Here is an 18100-nt window from a genome sequence, read left to right as displayed (position 1 = left end):
CTACTACATAATTGGAAAAAGATAACACAACTAACATAACCCTTATATGACATAAGTGTTATCTTTAGAAAAGATAACACCTTATTTAGATAGGTGTTTTCTTAATAATAATAAAACAGAATAGGTAGAGACCTAAACGTTATCTATTCGTCATCTTCCTATTTTAGTTAGTCTTTTGAACAAAAAGAGGAGAAAAGATAACAAGTGATTAGGATGATTGTTTTCTTGCCTTGCAGTTAATTATTTATTATAATGCACATTATTCTCTTTCATTTGTCATTAGCGTGTAGAAAAAACTAGTTTCACATATTAAGAGGGTTTCTTGAAGTCTTGATATCTCAACACAAAGTCATATTTTTTGTAGTTTGGAATCAACAATTTCCACATTTAACTTTCAATCAAATTTGATTTTTATTACATGAAATAAGATTTTAAATAACAATTACATCATAATGGAGGTAAAACTCTAAAATGTGTTGATTAGATAAATCACACTAACCAATTAGAAAGTGATAAGATCCTTAACAAGTTTAGAACAACAAAAACCTATTCCAAGTAAAATAGTAAAAACTTATAAGCAAAATAAATTTCTAATTAAACAATAATTCAAAGATATGTAGCATCCAAACAAAATCAGGAACCTACTAGGAATCGTATCACATTTAGGACCATAGAAGTACTAATAAAAAAAAGGAAGAAATCATATTTGATTCTGCATTAAAAAGGTATTTATTTTGATCACATTAAAATAAAGATTAAAATTAAACTCAATTTGATTTATTACCGCTCCTAATTAGGATCACTCCAAAATAGAGGAATCACAATCCAGCATTAATGTGGTTTGAGCATCATGCTCATCAATCATCATTACTACAAATAATTCAATCCCTATCCGAGCTAGGACAACTCAATACATTACATGAGAATATGAGATTATGAGAATAGAGAAAATCCCTTCCCAAGTCCCTACCGGAATAGAAGCACAAATCAACCATAACGCCAACTACAAATTACTTAAAACGTCCGAATAAGAAATTAACCCATCCCTCTTTCTTTCTTTCTTTCTTTCTTTCTCCTCCCATCTTGTTCACCTACCCAAAAACTCATCAAAATTCCCTGTCCAAACCTATATAGAAATAACAATTATCCCCCAAAACACCTGTCCAAGCATAAATCCCCAAAACTATACTTTTTAACTCCCCCCAAAAAAAAAAAAACACACACTCTCTCTGTCTCTCTTTTTCTCTCTCTCTCATTTATGCTTCCTCAATGGATTTGAAAATTGCAAAACAGTTGACAAGCATGGAACAACAAGCAGCAACCAAACCAAGAACAACAAACTACCCACAAATTCATTTTAATAATAATGATAAAAATACGAGCCCTCGAAAATCGATCCAATTGACAAAATGGATTTCTGATTTTGATTGGCGTCTGTTAATCTTACTATTCACTTCTCTTTTCTTACTTCTCCTTTACTTCTTCTCTTATGGTGAAAGTGAGACAATTTCGTTCAACAAAAGGGAAGCTCAAGCTCTGGATTTCGGCTCGAGTAGGAAGGACGAGTTGACTCGGTCGAGGATTGCGGTGTGTTTGGTAGGTGGTGCGAGGAGATTTGAACTCACTGGTCCTTCTATTATTGAACGAGTTTTAAACGAGTTCCCTAACTCGGACCTCTTTTTGAATTCTCCGCTTGACTCCAACTCGTTTAAGTTGTCGTTGTTGAAGTTTGCTCCGCGAGTTAACTCGGTTAGGATTTTTGAACCCACAAATATCCCTGAGACCGACTCACAGGTTCGCGTCCTCACTGCTGCTAACTCTCCCAATGGAATTCAGGTACCTTTTCCATCCTTTTTTTTTTTTTTTTTTTTTTGCTTCACTAATTAGTAATTTGTCTTTTATTATTTTTATTTTTCGCAATTTTTTTTTTTGAAGGAAATTTTTTCGCACTTATACTAAGAAGCTATCTTTGCTATATATGTAATTGATTGGATCTTTTTAAAACCAAATATAGGGTGCATTCAAATATCACATAATTTTCCTAAAAAAAGATATCACATAGTTTTCCTTTAAAAATAATAGTTACATACTTAAATTATGAAGATTACGGGGGTGGTATTCACTGGTATAAGGGTATCTAAGAGCATTATCAATGGTGAACAATGGTGAACAAAAAGTTCACCAAATTTACCTCGAAACTCGATCGTGTTTTGTTCATGATCACTCCATTCTACTCATGAACAAATAAATCATCATACCTCATTTCATTTCTAAAAAAGAATTTTGAAATATGTTAATATTAATATAGGTATCATTTTATGAGGGAAATAAATTATAAATTTTGGTATAATTTTTTTTTATAAAGGAATTTTCCGAAAAATTTTCCAGAAATTTCCCAAAGTTACTAAGGACATGTGACAACTTGTCATTCGCTTGTTTTGTATAGTTTAGGAGGAACAATTTGTTTACATGGTGAACAATGAACAATTTGTTCAAGTCATAAATAAATTATTATCACCAATGAAAGAGGTGTTTTTTTTATTCACTTAAAAAAATTACAATTTCATGAACAATTGTGTCATCATTGGCATTGCTCTAAGTAAAAAAAGTTTGTAGGACAGTCAAATTACTATGAGCTTATTATATAAATTGTTTTTTATATGATGTGGTAAGTTTTTGCATGATTTGGTAAGCTTTTTTTTATAGGTTGATTGGTGTAATATAGTAAATCTTTTTATAAAGTTAGTTTTTTGTAATATAATTGTTTTTAATGTGATATGGTCAGTTTTGAATGATAATAAAGTATTATGAACTTGGTGAGACTTGCTGGCTACATCATGTACTACCATAAAGTATATGTCAATGTTTTCGATGGCTCTCAAACACCAAAATTAAAAATATTTGCATTTATTTTTAAAGTCTTATAGGTGGTAAAAACTAAAATCGAATTTGATTTAGGTTAATACATGTGGTAGCTTTCAATCACCTAAATAAAAATATATGTATATATACTACGTAAAATCATATGGGGTGGTGCCTAGAACTTGAATTGAATTTTGTCAACATCAATGTGCTTTTCCACCTTCAAACAAACAAAAATAATACTTTATTTAATAGGTGAAGCGTTATTTTCTTTTATAATTGATGATTATGAAATTGGAAGTAAGTAAACTGAATTGAAATTGGATTGTTGCTGAAGGAGCCTGGAACATATCGTAATTTGGTAATGATACGAACAAAACTGACCAACTCTTCGGTTTGCTTAGTTAGCGAGTCAATTCACGTATTGCTTGTTGTGGACTTAACTTGATTCTTCCCGAAAATTTGGTGGAGGAATAGTCAATGTAACAATTTAAAGCTACGAAAAATAAATAAAGAAAGGAATTTTTCTTCCCTAATTTAGAAAAGAACGATAAAAAAAACTTTGTCCAAATTTGAACATATATCTTGCACTAAAAAGAGAAAAAGAAAATAAAAAGGAAATAGAATGATCATTGTAATAAGAACAAAATATGCCATTTATTAATGGTTTAAGGTAGGTCAAACTTATAATAATTTCGCAATTGGTAAAATTAGTATTCCCTTTTTTTTTTTTTAATCATTTTCACTTTTCTAAGCATGTCTCCCAATACACCTGTTTGAACTTAAATATCTTTCATTATATATTAGTAAAAATTATAACGATTGAATATGGGGGTGGGAGGGAAGAGTGCTGCTCTTTACTTTTGGGCTCGGGCTAAAGCTTTGAAAGAAGGTTGGTCCAAGTATATCGTTAACCTAATAGGAAAAACGGGTGTAAACTTTTCTTTGCATAGGATCCTTATCTTTTTCCAAAAAGAAAAATGAAAATTCCATGTTTAGATTAATTTTCTGCATATCCGTACACCATAACACAAATCATCATATGGAATACTTGTGTGTAAAACATTATGGCTAATATTTTGGAGATATTTTTATTCATAGTTAGTTAGTTAGTTAGTGGCAAAATCTTTATTGACTAATGGAAATATGACAACATTGGTAAGATCAGACTAATACTCGAGGATTATTTGTACTAGAAATTTATCTGCACTATGTAAAAAAACAAGATTAGGCCCAAATCATACTTGTAGGAGTTTTATTAGGAGCGGAATTTTCCCCGACCCTCAATGACGTGGCCTGTAAATTTGAGGCAAGTTGAGCATGAGAGAAAATGCATGTCGTTTGAGACCCTTTTACACACCACCTTCCAAGAGTTGTGCCATGCCATGCCATCTATGAGACTATTACCAGTTATGTTCTGGATCTCGAAATAAAAAACTTAAATGAGACGTACGTTAATGCTTTATATTAAAACTTAGAAGTATTAACAATAAAATTAGTTGACTTAAGCAACACTTGTTTGTTTCCGGCCAGTACACTTGAAAGAATAATTTGGATCCATGAGGCATGATTCATGACAGCTTAATAAGCTTAGAAGTTGGATCGAAGAAATCATCATAACATGAACCTAATTAAACTATTACAGAATTAGAAACTCGGACCATCTATGAGTATGAAGTGGCTGACTGGCTGGAACTATTTAATTAATCTTTTTCATTCTCTTTTGGTGGGCTGAATGTTAGAAGGTCAAATATATATTCTTTTTCTTTATTCTATTTTTGTATTGACGAATGTCAGTTTCAACTATCGGGAGACCATGTGAAAACCAATTAACGTTGACCTGATACCGGAAGCTGCGGTCTCTTAAATCTGAATCAATTCATATTCTCAAGTTTTTATTGACATGTAACATGCCTCAGTTGGACGAATCTTTTGCTGTGATTTTATTGGGGATGTCTACCCTGGTATCCCTCCGCCCAGCTTGCCCAAAAATAGAATACTTCCTCCGTTCTGTTTTAAATGAAACATTGGATGAAATGACACTATTCATTGATCAATTTTGACTCCAATTTATCGCTATTATATAAAGAAAAACATAGTCAAGTGGGATCTTGTTAGATTCGTCTCGATGCATACTATCAAATTATAACTTTTTTATATTTTTTACGCGTACACAACTATAGATATTAATGACTAAAGAAGCGCGTTGGGTTGCGTGAAAAAGCAAACGTTTCATTTATAACGGAACGGAGGAAGTATAATATTGTTAGAATTATATTGGTTTTATAAAATGATATATAGCTACTGTTACATTGATATTATATAAGTCAATGATATTTAATATTCTTATAGATATGATAGGATTAAAGAAAAAAGAGTACACATAACTTTAGTTTTTATCTTTTGGAAGACACATTACTTTAGTTATTGACGCAAGTATACAACGATAATGTCAAAACTCAAAACTTTAAACCTAGTAGGATGTGGTGGGGCTAGGGGTGCTTATCGAGCGAGCCGAGCCCGAATAGCACTGGGCTCGGCTCGAGCTCGTTTATAATTTCCCAGGCTCGGCTCGGCTCGTGAGCTCGCCGAGCTTGGGAGAGCCGAGCTCGAGCTCGGCTCGTGATGGAAATTTGGGGCTCGAGCTCGGCTCGCGAGCTCGTTTAGGCTCGGCTCGCGAGCTCGTTTAGGCTCGCCTCGCGAGCTCGTTTAGGCTCGGCTCGTGAGCTCGCTTAGGCTCGGCTCGCGAGCTCGTTTAGGCTCGACTAATGAGCTCGGCTTGGCTCGAAGTAGGTGAGCTTGTTCACTCACCCATCATATGCTTTTATAACTTGATTTCCCTCTTAGCATTGCTAAGATTTCAATGTGGGACTTCATGGTTTGTTAAAGAAAAACAAACTCACTATCCCCATTTCAATGTGGAACTTTATGTTTTGTTTAAGATAAACAAACTCATGCTACATATGCTTATATAACTTGGAATCCCTCTTAGCATTGCTAAAATTTCAATGTGGGACTCCATGTTTTGTTAAGAAAACAAACTCATTATACCCTTGTTTTGTTTACATATGCTTTTATAACTTGGAATCCCTCCTAGCATTGTTAAAATTTCAATGTGGGACTCCATGTTTTGCTAAAGAAAAAATTATCAAATATTTTAAGGATTAAATAATCAACTATTTAAAATTATACTTCATTCCTTCTATGAAGAAAATAAAGTATAGTTTTTGTTTCCCAACCAAGGAGATACAAAATTAAACTTTAAGTTGAAGTAAGGAATAGTAGCTATTTATAAAGAAAATAAGGTTGATCCTTGTTTTCTTAACCAATGTGGGACTTTAGTGCCTAGTGGAGTAAAGGTGAAGTTGGATCACAAATTAAAATATATAATTTGTAATCTAAATTAAAATATAAATTAGTATTAAATTTTTTTAATATAAAATATTTTTTTAATAAGAATATTTTTTTTAATATAAAATAATAAACGAGCTGCTCACGAGCTTTACGAGCCGAGCTTTGCCTAGCTCGGCTCGGCTCGTTTAAGTCTCGAGCCGAGCCCGAGCTCGAGCCGAGCTTCAACGAGCCGAGCTTTGACCGAGCTTTGACCGAGCCGAGCCCGAGCTGCTCGCGAGCTTGTCAGGCTCATTATCACCCCTAGGTGGGGCTGTATGATTTAATAATTTCTCTACAGTGACCATTTATATTAACTCTTTTGCCTCCCTTCTTGTCAAGTGCCATATGACTCTTTAAACCTAATGTTTTGAATTTGATATCATTCGTGTATGAAAGGATTTTGGTTTTATCCACTTATATGGTCCTTTAACATTGGTAAACGTGAACAAATTTTTTGTAGATTGTCTTACACATCAACATACTTTGTGAGGATAGAGGTTATTAATAAAACACGTAAAAAGGTATAACTTTTACGTATCTATTTAATATAGGGATAGTCACAAAAGACAATTATATAAACGGAGATAGTATTCAGTGTTAATTATCATTCTTAAAAGAATTTTTTGATAAGGTTAATTTTTTTTTGAGGCGAACCAAGTTAAAATACTTCATAAATCAAACCCATCTCAAATTGAACTGTTACGAAATAATTCTACCAAAACTGAAAAAGGGACACAATAACATGTGGGGTGCACAACTTTGATAAAGAATCTGCCTTGGATAAGATAAAAAGATAAGGCTGGGTTTTTGGGGACCAACGTAAAATGCTACGACTATGTCTACGAGGCACCGCACTAACAAAAAAATCAAGATGGGATATTTACCATATTTTGCCGATGGGCATTAGTCCAGTATAGGTCATGTAGAAACATGAAAAATTTAGGTACAGTGCTTTTTATATCAAATCAAATAGAGCGCAATTAAAGGTGGGCACGGGCCGTGTCGGGACGGCCCACGTGCCAAGCCCGTGTGCCTCGTGCCACAACGTGCCGTGCCAAAACGAGCCAAGAAATGCACATGTCGTGCCGGGCTCGTGCTAAGTTGTAAAATCTAAGGGTCATGTACGACCCGGCCCACATGCCGTGCCGGGCCGACTCATGCCGTGCCATCGTGCCTTATACAAATTTTAAATATTATGAAATTTTAACCAAAATAAGAGTGCCAACTTGCGGGTCGGCCCGTCGTGCTCGTGCCGGGTTCGTGCCAAACTTTTAGAATGTTGTTCATACGTGGCCCACGGCCCACCACTCGTGCCGGCGTGCCGTGTCGTGCTCATAGCGGGCTCGTGCTGGGTCGGGCTAAAAATCATGCCGTGCCGGCCCGGCCCGGCCCATGCCCAGCTCTAAGCACAATAGACTTCCACTTGTAGAAAGTTTGGTTGGGTGTAATATAATTTTGACGAAAGTTCTATTTAGAAGCATTTTAGGTGACTTAAATGATAAGGCGTTACAATTTTAAGTCACCTTATACGATTAGTGGTATTTGGTGGAGAAACTTAAATAAAATTTAAGTCCAAAATTTAACTAAAATTGAGTTGGAGTAAAATATAGCGTCTTAGATCAGGTGTTGAAATTTTTTATTTTCTTTTTATCTTTTTAAGCCTCAAAAAATATTTCAGCTCCAGTCATAAATAATTTTAGCAAATAAGTTATGCAATGAACTAGCTTATCAGTTTCAGCATCTTAACAGCTTCCGCTGCTACCTAATCAGTTCCATCTTCTAACTAATCAATTTCAGCTCCATTGCAGGCAGTATTGCTAAACACAATCGAAGATTTTGCATTTTGTTTTCTTTTATTTCCTTCCAAAGGGTGAAAAATAGTTATTTTCATAATGGGAAACGTTTTCTTTCTAGAAAAAAAAGGAATGGTATACCATATATGTATATGTCTCCCTATGCCTTACCTACCATTAGGACTGAGGAGCCTTGGTGGAAAAGAGACGGGAAAAAGAATTGAAGCCATTGGACTACTATTCTGGGGCAAGTATTGGAACTTGGAAGAAAGGGTAAGAGAATTTTTAGGTAGAAATTGGATGAATCCATCTGATAAATGGCATTCCGAAGTTTGGTACAACAGAATCATCTAATTGTTTAGTTTTGGGACCACAAAATAGGAGTGTTAACTTAAGTGATGTATCAACCTTGCGTGTGACCTGAATAATTAGTGAATCTGATTTTACTTATTGTTTTTACGTGATAAAGCTTGGTGTTGCTTTTGTCAAAAAAAAGAAAAAAAAGAAGCTTGGTGTTGCTTTCTTGTCAACATGGTGCATATATAGTTTTGTTCCTTTTAACGGTAGGTTGTATTCTTTTTCAGGGACTATTACAATATTTCAACCTAGTAGAAGGATGCCTAACAATGATTGAAGATTATCAAAGGGAGAAAGGATTTACATATGATTGGATTGTTCGGAGCCGTGTTGATGGCTATTGGTCCGCCCCGCTAAGCTCAGACAGCTTTATCCCAGGTCAATATGTGGTTCCACCAGGGTCCTCTTTCAAGGGCTTTAATGATAGGCTTGGCATTGGGGATTACAACACGTCCGTGGTGGCTCTGTCTCGTCTGTCACTCATTCCCACCCTGGAAAACTTGAACTATACTCAGCTGAATTCTGAGACTGCTTTCAGAGCCCAACTTATATCCCAAAATATCTCTGTCCAGACTCCAGCACAGCCTTTTTGTATTTTATCAGATCGCAAGTATCCGTTCCCACCAGGCCGGTTTGATGTGCCTGTTGCGGCCCTATCAAGCCGTGGGCCTCTAAGTGGGGCCAAGTGCAGGCCTTGTACGCCTGTTTGTGCTGGGTCTTGTGTAGCTGATGTTATGCTTGGGCTTGCTAAATGGTGGAGTTGGACTCCTTGGAAAGTTGACACACTTGAGCTTTGTGATGGTCGTGGTGAGTGGGAAGTGGGTTGGGAAAAGAAGTTTGATGCAGCTGCTGGGAAGAGACTGGCCCAATTCAGGAAAAAGGTCAAGTCTTTAAATGTGAAACAATGTGTGAAGAATTTTATGCAGATGAGAGGAAAGGCAGCTAAGTGGGATACTCCACCCTTGGAAGAAATTTGTAAACTTGGGTTACAGTCAAAACAGTGATAGTGGGATACTATAATTGAAATACAGGATATATGATTCTTGTACATAGAAAAAGGAGGAAATTGTTTATTGAGGGAAAAGGAGGAGAAATTATAGGATCATAAAATGGTACATTACCAATAGAAAATTATTTTTGGAGGATATAATAAATGAGTTATGGCAATCTGTAAGGGAATTACTAGACTTCCATAATTTTCATTTATTTTCGGCTCATTTTCTGTTTTCCGGCAGCAATGCTTAATAAAGTGTAATTGTCATGTTTATTGCTTTGACAGAACAGTAGTATTTCTAATGAATTGTTGATATAAGTTGCCTTGAAATGGGGGTTCTTTCTATACATACCTCTAATGGAAAAGATTGCATAAAATTAAAAGCGCCCTCAACAGCTATTTAATCTCTAAGTGACAAGCACACGGATGGTAGTTGCACAACTTATATTTTTACACTAGAGAAACGTAGGGCTTTGCTAAACGACGCTCTAAAATTTCCTACTAACGCCTTAAATATAGTATTTTTGTATTGTATTTATATACTTTGCATTTATTTTCTCTCTCCTAAAAAAAATCAACTTCTCTGTCATCATCTTCATGACTTCATCTTCAGGCTATGGAGGAATCCAAAGTACCCCGTTCTCAAAATCCAAATTTTCCACATCTGCACTCTCTATCTCATAAAGAGAAGCTTCAGATTCATCATTATTAACGTGAGTGTCTGCTTCATTCACAGAAGCCTTAATTCCTTCCAAGAACTCCAAACCAAAATCCACGAAAGACAAAGGACTAACTGCTTTTCTATCATCTTCTTGTACATCCAAGACCCTTTTTTCAAGATGGGTACATATTGTCAATCTCATCAAAAATAATAATTACAAACTAAACAATCAATTTTCTCCAGAATTTAACTGAAAATTACAGAACAAATTACCTTCTTCTCTTTGTTTTTTCTGAATTTATTTTTTTAAATAAGGGAGGCGCCCACTAAGGACGCCCCACCACCGGTGGAGGCGTCCTTGGCAGGCGCTCCACCACATGGTGATGCGCTTGCCAAGGACGCCTCCACCGATGGTGGGGCGTCCTTGGTGGACACCTCTCTTATTTTTAAAAAAAATTCAAAAAAAAAGGGGGCGCCCACCAAGGACGCCCCACCACCGGTGGAGGCGTCCTTGGCAGGCGCCTCACCATGTGGTGGAGCGTTCTTGGTGGGCGCCCCTTTTTTTCTGAATTTTTTTTTAAACAAAAAAAAAACATAGGAGAGAACAGGGGGGATTGTGTGTCGGGGTACAATGGCGGTGGTGGTGTCGTGGAAAAGAAGATGGTGGTGGTGCCGTGGAGAAGAAAGTGGTGGTGGTGGTGCCGTGAAGAAGAAGGTGGTGGTGGTGCCATGGAGAAGAAGATGGTGGTGGTGGTGTGTCGAGGTAAGGTGGTGTTGGTGGTTTGAAATTGGAGGAGGGTTTAGGGAAGTATATAAATACAGTATAAAAATACTGTATTTAGGGCGTTAGTAGGAAATTCTAGGACGTCGTTTAGCAAATGAGTTTTTTTTTTTTTTTTTTTTTTTTTTTTTTTTTTAGGTAGTTGCACAACTTATATTTTTACACTAGAGAAACATGTTTTTTTTTTTTTGAGGTTAGTTACTTAGTTGCACAACTTATATATTTACACTAAGAAACATGATTTATTTTTTGACAAGGTTTACAACTAAACATTACACAACAACAAAGAAATTTAAGGAAAACATGAAAATTAGAAGCGTTAAAAAAAAATCAAAACAATTACTTTTTCTAAAGATGTCATCACTGTATAATTCGAATGAATAATTATTATCTTAGCAATATAGTCAAGATCATATGGTAATATTGGTATTTAATAGTGAATTATTTCATCAAAAAGTTCTTTTTCAAATTTGGATACCGTACGAGATACTTTGTTTAGTATTAGAACGGTAATGTGTTTGATTTAATGCAGAACAATAGTTGACAGTACAATATAAGAGAGAAAACAATAAAGAAGATGAACATAAGACACAAGGATCTACGTGGTTTGGTTAATGTGACCTATTCTACGGGTGGAAATTTGGGAGCTTTTCTATAATCTTCAATGGAGAAACTTAGAGGATTACAAGGAATCTTAAAAGGTTTTGACCATCTAATAGGGTCTTTTGATATGACATATAAAATCCTAATAACCTCAAGAAAACCCTAAACTAATATGAGCAATAGCCGTCAATTAATTTAGGAGATATCTCCAAAACGGAAAAACTGCCACAAATCATGAAAACTGAAATTATTGATCATACCCACCCAGTAACTATTCAAGCCCGCCCGGGCAACACAACAAAAACAAAGTAGTGAGTGTGAACATGATCCATCCGCACAAGCCACAAAAATGCCTGCCCGGGATATTTCAAATCTTTTTTTTCGTCGATTTCAAAGAAAACACTTACAATTCTCCAACTTGACTTGAAATCCATGAAACCAAATACCATGAAGTAATGCTTACACGAAAATAACTAATATGAATCCTCCACCTTAAACAAAATACCATATGCCTACTACCTTTAAGCAATTAAGAAGGAGACTTCTTTAACTTGTGAACCGGTGAGTTGCTGAACACAACTCCGAAACTAGAACATTCAACATGGCCTAGATTAAGAGAATAATGCCACAATGCTAAAGCATGCATTACCTGAATTAGCCCAACTCTATTCAAACACTTATTCATCTCAAAAAACCAAACTATAAACAATTCTAGAAATTTAAAATTACATCAAAAATTTCTAAATTGTAATTATACTTAACAAATCATAAAAGTACCAAATTGAGATGAAAAATAGCATAACTATAGAAACAATTATATTCAAGTATTTCAAAAAACAAACTAACTTAGACTCCATAAAAAAAATCAACATAATTTCTCGCTTTACCAACAATCTCAAAGACATTCGTCATAAAGACATCGTGAAAACTCAATCCAAAATTTTTGTAAGCTTAAATTGCACCATTATCATCATCATCAAAATCAGTGTCAACAAAATTTGCAGTGACAGACTTCCTAATTCCTATCATCTAATTTACCACTAATTTTATTCTTCAACTTCCAACACTCAGAGACTTGATATGTCCCTTTACACGACAATAGTTACAAATTTTTATTTTGTTATTCTTACCACCACTAACCAATAAAACATCAGATTGAAATGAACCACTAAATTTAACAATTTACTTATTGCCAATTAAATCTCTCTGAGTTAAAACATCGCTAACATCATCCAAATTCAAATCATCCGCACCATATAATAAAGCCTCAATAAAATACTTATAACACATAACTAACCTAATAACCATATCCTCATTATCGATCTCTAACCCATACTTAATCTTAGTAATGAGTATAATTGAAATGAATAATGTTACCATACAATATTTTCCAGTAGAAATTTTCACGAGGCTTCCAAAAATAATTCCATATAAGATTTTTCCCAACGTTCCATATCCTGACTACCTTATATACATATCCCTCGCTCAACAAGAAACAACAAAAGGTTAATTTGTGATGAGGTCCTAATTGTGGAAGATAATTATTTTGACATACTTAAAAGTCACCATGTTTGTTGCACCAAAAGAAACAAGAAAATGTTAATTTGTGATGAGGTCCTAATTGTGGAAGATGATTAGTTCTGCATACTTCAAAGTCACCATGTTTGTTGCACCAAAAACAAGTGTCATCAGTTTGTTAGTTGACACTAGGCATTGTTATCTAATAACAAGAGCAGAGACAGCATATGCAAAGTGAACTACATATAATCCAAAAATAATATAAAGGCATAAATCAAATCTAATTACATTTTAATCCTTGTATAAAATACAAATTTAAAAAAATTAATTTTTGTATTTTACTTCGTTTCTTTTTATTTTCAAAAAAAAAAAAAAAGTATTTACAAACTTTTTTGTCTCTTTATACTCACTAAATATCAATTATAATTTATTTTAACGTAGGAGACAACCATGAATAAAAGGAATCGTATAAGGGGTTATTTGGTTCACTATTTTTGGGTTTTAAGAAACTGAATCAATTACCGATTCCTTTTTTTCTTGTTTGGTTCAACCCGTCATCAATCTATTACCATTAGATTCTCCCAATTTGTTACATTTCCTCCCCCTCAAGTAACAAAATCTATTACTTAGAGTTAATAATTACCCTTCATTTCCATTCCTTGGCTTAAACAAAACCCTCAATAAAGATAATCATCTTTGTTACCATTCCCCTCCTCTATTTGTATCCATTCCCTTTCCATTCTATATCTTGAACCAAACGACCCCTTAATTAATTTCCTTCCGAGTCTTTGTGTTCAGGGTAGACTTTAGACTCATAAGTCATTATCATATTAAGGCTTATAATGGAACAAATGCCTCGTTCATATCTTTTTGATGCTTAATTCATGACGAACCGCTGATACTATCAATTTCAAACAAACATCATAAACAACGACTACCATTAAACTCAAACAAACAATACAAAACTCAAAACGACACACGTGAAAGTTGAAACAGCCAACAGCATGCAGTTGTAAGCTGCGATCGGACGAGATTACAAGTTAGTAAAGAAAACTATTGTATGTAAGATTGGCCAGTGATATCAATGTCACGGTCTCCAGAGGAAGGAGGAGGCTGATGCTTTGGCTGATGCTCTGCCTCGGCCGGGCCATCAGCACTTTGAGTTTGGCTAGCAGGAGGATGTGAGGGTCTCTCATCTGCCTTTTCGAGGGCGTACATCCCACCTCCATACGCATTCGTAGTCGTCGATTTCATTTCTGAAATGTTAGGAGCTTGATGATGCTCATATTCATAAGTATAGTCTTTCTGTTTATCATCTTCTCTTTGCCTTATTTCTCCTTCTTTTTCCTTGCTCTTTTTCTCCATTCTTTTGACCTCTCTACTTTTTTTCGGACTGACTTTACTTTCTGGATAAGTAACAGTGGTTTGTTGTAGTTTTGGAGGATGTGTTTATTATGAAAGTCACACGTTTCACTTTGATGGTTAGGTGGCACTATGATTATGTAGCCACGTGTGAGCTACTCATGTTGACACTATGTCCACCTGCAAACATTTGCAACTGTTGTATATTCTACCCAGTGGCGTATCCAGGAATTACGGGATGGGGGTACGGATGAGAAAAATTCAAATAAAACAAAATACAATACTTGAGTTAAGTTACGACTAAAAATTCAAATCAAAATACAATGCCAATATCAATTAATAATTCAAATTACAACTAATTTAAAACGACAAAAATACATAAGTTTCAAATAAAAATTCAAATCCAAATACAATTATTAGTTTCTTCAAAAATTCAATGCCTCATTTTCTTCTTGAATTGGAGGAGCTTCATGATTAGTTTCTTCAATTATTGGAACCTCATGATTACATTCTTCAATTAGAGGCTCCTTTGATGTTGGAGAAGATGAAGTTGAAGACTTTTGTGATTTTCCTCCACTTCTCTTCCAAAAAGATTCTAAACTTTTGTTTTTCATCTTCCAAATCTAGTATAAGTAAACATATTATTAGATATTAATACCAAAGTTTCTTGTTTCAAATTACATTTCACAACATTTAATTCCAAATTCAACTAATTTCAATTCACAACCTCTATTTCAATTTTACAATCTCTACTTTCAATTCAAGTAATCTCAATTTCAATTCAAATAATGAAGTAATCTCTAATTTCAATTCAAGTAATTTCAATTCAACTATTCAAGTAATGAAGTAATTAGTAATCTCTAATTTCAATTCAACATTTAAATCTCTAAGTTCAATTCAAGTAACCTAATAACCTATCCTTTATAAATTAGCAGAAATTATAAAAAAATTAAAAAAAAAAACAGAAAGTGGCGACGGGAGTAAGGAGTTACAGACTTACACTTACAGTGAGTTCTGCCGGCGGTGGCGTCTCGTGGCGTGGGCCGTGGGCTCGTGGCGACAAGAAGAAGTGAAGAACTCCGGGCCTCCGGCAAAGGGCGACAACGTCTACAATAATTCTGGGCTGCAAAGTGTGAAAGTGGCGAGTCTGGCGACGGGAGTCCGGGTCTCCGGCAGGCGAAAAGAAAGAAGCCAAGAAGGAGAGAGAAAAGAAAAAAGAAACGTTAGACTGACCAGAGGAGAGAGAAAGAAGGGACGCGTGAGTGAGAGTCTGAGAGAGAGAAAGAAGGGACGCGTCTTTTCAGTTTTGGCCTTTGGGGCGCGTTTCTTTCTTTTTTTTTTTTTCTTTTTTCTTTTTTTTCCGACAAACTTTTTTTTGAAAATGGGGGTACAGCTGTACCCACTGTACCCCCAGTGGATCCGCCACTGATTCTACCTAGAGCAATCAATTATCCAAACCAATTATTCATTACCATTCAAATATATATTAGACTTTTTTCTTATATGTAGATTGAAAATTTCATATTCCTCGCTCCTTTTATTTTCGAAGTTGTAAGAGACTTGAATTACCATGTGCAGTGACGGATCCAGGAATCTGAGAATAGTTGGTCACACTCTAGGTAGCACGGAAACGGATATAGGGACGGCCGGATAGGTACATGGATGGAAAACCTCAAAATTAAAATTTTAAAAATGGGTACGACATAAATTCAGCTAAAAGAAAAAAACAACAACTTAACTTGCAATTGCAGAACCAAGGCTAACACCATATGCTAGTTACAATTGCTCTAAACTTGCAATGTACACGATTCCGAGTGAAATCACTTTATCTCCATAAATAATCACATCAAACTATTAATGTATCAACAAAAATCACAAAATACTCCCAATATCAGAGCATAGCCACAACATGAAAAGGCCAAAAATCATAAGAAAAGGATAGCAAACAACAAAGTATAGAATTATAAGCAAGAGACGGATCAAAAATACGACGAAAATAAGCAAGTCTGAGATAAGCTCCACCACACGTCCACACCTGCCATAAAAAAATTCAATCAACATCTACATATTTCTTTCTCTGTCCATTGAATGGGGGATATAACAGAAACCTTCTAGCCTCCTAATAACTGGACGAAAATAACCATGGCTGTCGAATTGAAGTGAAAAGAGATTCATAAACCTAAAACAAAAACAAAACAACAACAACAACATGGTGTTATGTACCAAACACAAGCTGCTTACTAAGCAGGATTCTAATCTTCTTAAGGACACTGATCCGATATTAAATGGTACATAATGGATTTCTTTCTTTGCGGGTACTAATGATTTTATGGAGTCACAAACTATTAAAAGAGAGCATCAAATCGTTTTGGATTGAAGTTCTGCAGAAGGTGATGCATCAAATTAATGAGGATGAGAATAAAGATTCGGATCATGGTAGCAAGTACGATCTCGTTGGTCAAGATACTTGGACTATTCAAGTCTCAAAATCTAGGATTTTCGATAGAATAGTTGTGAAATTTCAAAGATTTTCTTTAGAATAACAAAACCAAACTTCAAATACAACAAATCGAAGCATTAATTGAGCGAAAAATCAATGAAATCTAATGCAAATCAGAACCTAAATCCATGAAACTGAAATTTTGACAAGGCCTCCAATTTATTCAATAAAATCAACAACCAAATCAATTAATTTAACAAAACAATCCAAGAATTCTTGGATCAAAATCATTAATTTCAAAAAAATTACGTAAAACGAAAAACTAACCTGTGAAAAATAGGAGATTCAAGAGGACGATTCGAAGAAGAAGAATTTCACGAGTTTCACCAATCACCAATTCACCATAGTTGCGACACCAACCCGACAACACACGAGTTTTTCCCCAAATTCTAGGGTTTTGAATGATAATTTTTTTCTCTGAAAAATGCAAAACGAGTATCAATCGGTAGATCAAGACGAGATGATAATTTTAGTTGAAGATTTGAAAGAAAAAGGATATTCATGTAAACAAAACTCAAGAATTTTAGTTAACAACTTGAGGTTGAAGGAGAGAGGAAGAGAAAGAGACGTGAGAGAGAGAAAGGGGGCAGCGTTTGATTTTTTTGGTCAGTGAAGAAGAGAGAGTTTTAATTTTTTTTTTCCAAAATAATAGTTGGTCACGTGACCAACAGGGACCACGTGTAGCTCCGCCACTGACCATGTGGCATGTAGTAGTATGAGAAAAAATAGATAATGTAGCTTAATTAGAAGCGTGAATTTCACTATCTAGAGTTCGGGAATTAGGGAGATCGGGACAAAGAGTGAATAAACTTGGAGAATATTAATCCATATATTTATATATGGTATTTTTTACAGAAGAAAATATATTTATGCAAATATATTAAAAGGCTTTCCTATTAGAGGAACGGTGTCACGTGACCCTCTTCTAAAATCGAACACAGATCTTTGAGATGAAGTGAAATGTGAGAGTTTAACCACTAATCCATTACAATTTCAATGCTTAATGTTACAACATAAAACATAATAATATTTTATAATTATATATGTAATTGTAAAAATATGTACACAAGCTTTTTGTTTCGATATTGAATAAGAGGGTGAGGCCGCCATGTAAAATAATCCTTGAACCTCACCTATAAGATGTACCTGCAAGATGAACTCTAAGCACGGGATGCATGTGTCGTCGTCGCGAAGCCTCTGACACTCAAGTCAGTACCCAAAGATGGATAAATAATATAAGAGAGAAAATAGGGCAATTTGTAGAGAGTGGAGAGAG

General features: G+C 34.9%; 2 protein-coding genes and 1 long non-coding RNA gene across 3 annotated transcripts; 2 read left to right on the top strand and 1 right to left on the bottom strand.

Annotated features, from left to right (window-relative positions):
* Positions 1 to 887: 887 nt before the first annotated feature.
* On the top strand, positions 888 to 9678 carry LOC104905878 (uncharacterized). Its single transcript, XM_010694521.4, has 2 exons — positions 888 to 1836; positions 8633 to 9678. Exons 1-2 carry the CDS (start codon positions 1270 to 1272, stop codon positions 9407 to 9409), a joined length of 1344 nt encoding a protein of 447 aa, XP_010692823.1. The 5' UTR covers positions 888 to 1269; the 3' UTR covers positions 9410 to 9678.
* LOC125498219 (uncharacterized) lies at positions 1844 to 8526 on the top strand. The gene is made up of 2 exons (XR_007275042.2): positions 1844 to 5348; positions 6521 to 8526. It is a non-coding gene; the product is annotated as an uncharacterized LOC125498219 (long non-coding RNA).
* A 4192-nt stretch (positions 9679 to 13870) lies between the features above and the next one.
* On the bottom strand, positions 13871 to 14391 carry LOC104905879 (hypothetical protein). Its single transcript, XM_010694522.3, has one exon. The coding sequence runs from the start codon at positions 14325 to 14327 to the stop codon at positions 14016 to 14018; it is 312 nt and encodes a 103-aa protein (XP_010692824.1). The 5' UTR covers positions 14328 to 14391; the 3' UTR covers positions 13871 to 14015.
* Between the last annotated feature and the right edge of the window lie 3709 nt (positions 14392 to 18100).

Source organism: Beta vulgaris, chromosome 1 (assembly GCF_026745355.1).
Source record: "Beta vulgaris subsp. vulgaris cultivar EL10 chromosome 1, EL10.2, whole genome shotgun sequence".
NCBI lineage: Eukaryota > Viridiplantae > Streptophyta > Magnoliopsida > Caryophyllales > Amaranthaceae > Beta > Beta vulgaris.
The sequence above is the reverse complement of the archived record's forward strand: the minus strand, read 5'-3'. Positions and strand labels throughout refer to the sequence as shown.

What these genes read in the sequence shown, in the direction of transcription:
- LOC104905878 (XM_010694521.4), top strand. Translation starts at nt 1,270, where the DNA reads ATGGATTTGAAAATTGCAAAACAGTTGACAAGCATGGAACAACAAGCA. An exon ending in ACTCTCCCAATGGAATTCAG is followed by an intron (nt 1,837 to 8,632) that starts GTACCTTTTCCA and finishes ATTCTTTTTCAG; the next exon opens with GGACTATTACAATATTTCAA.
- LOC104905879 (XM_010694522.3), bottom strand. Translation starts at nt 14,327, where the DNA reads ATGGAGAAAAAGAGCAAGGAAAAAGAAGGAGAAATAAGGCAAAGAGAA.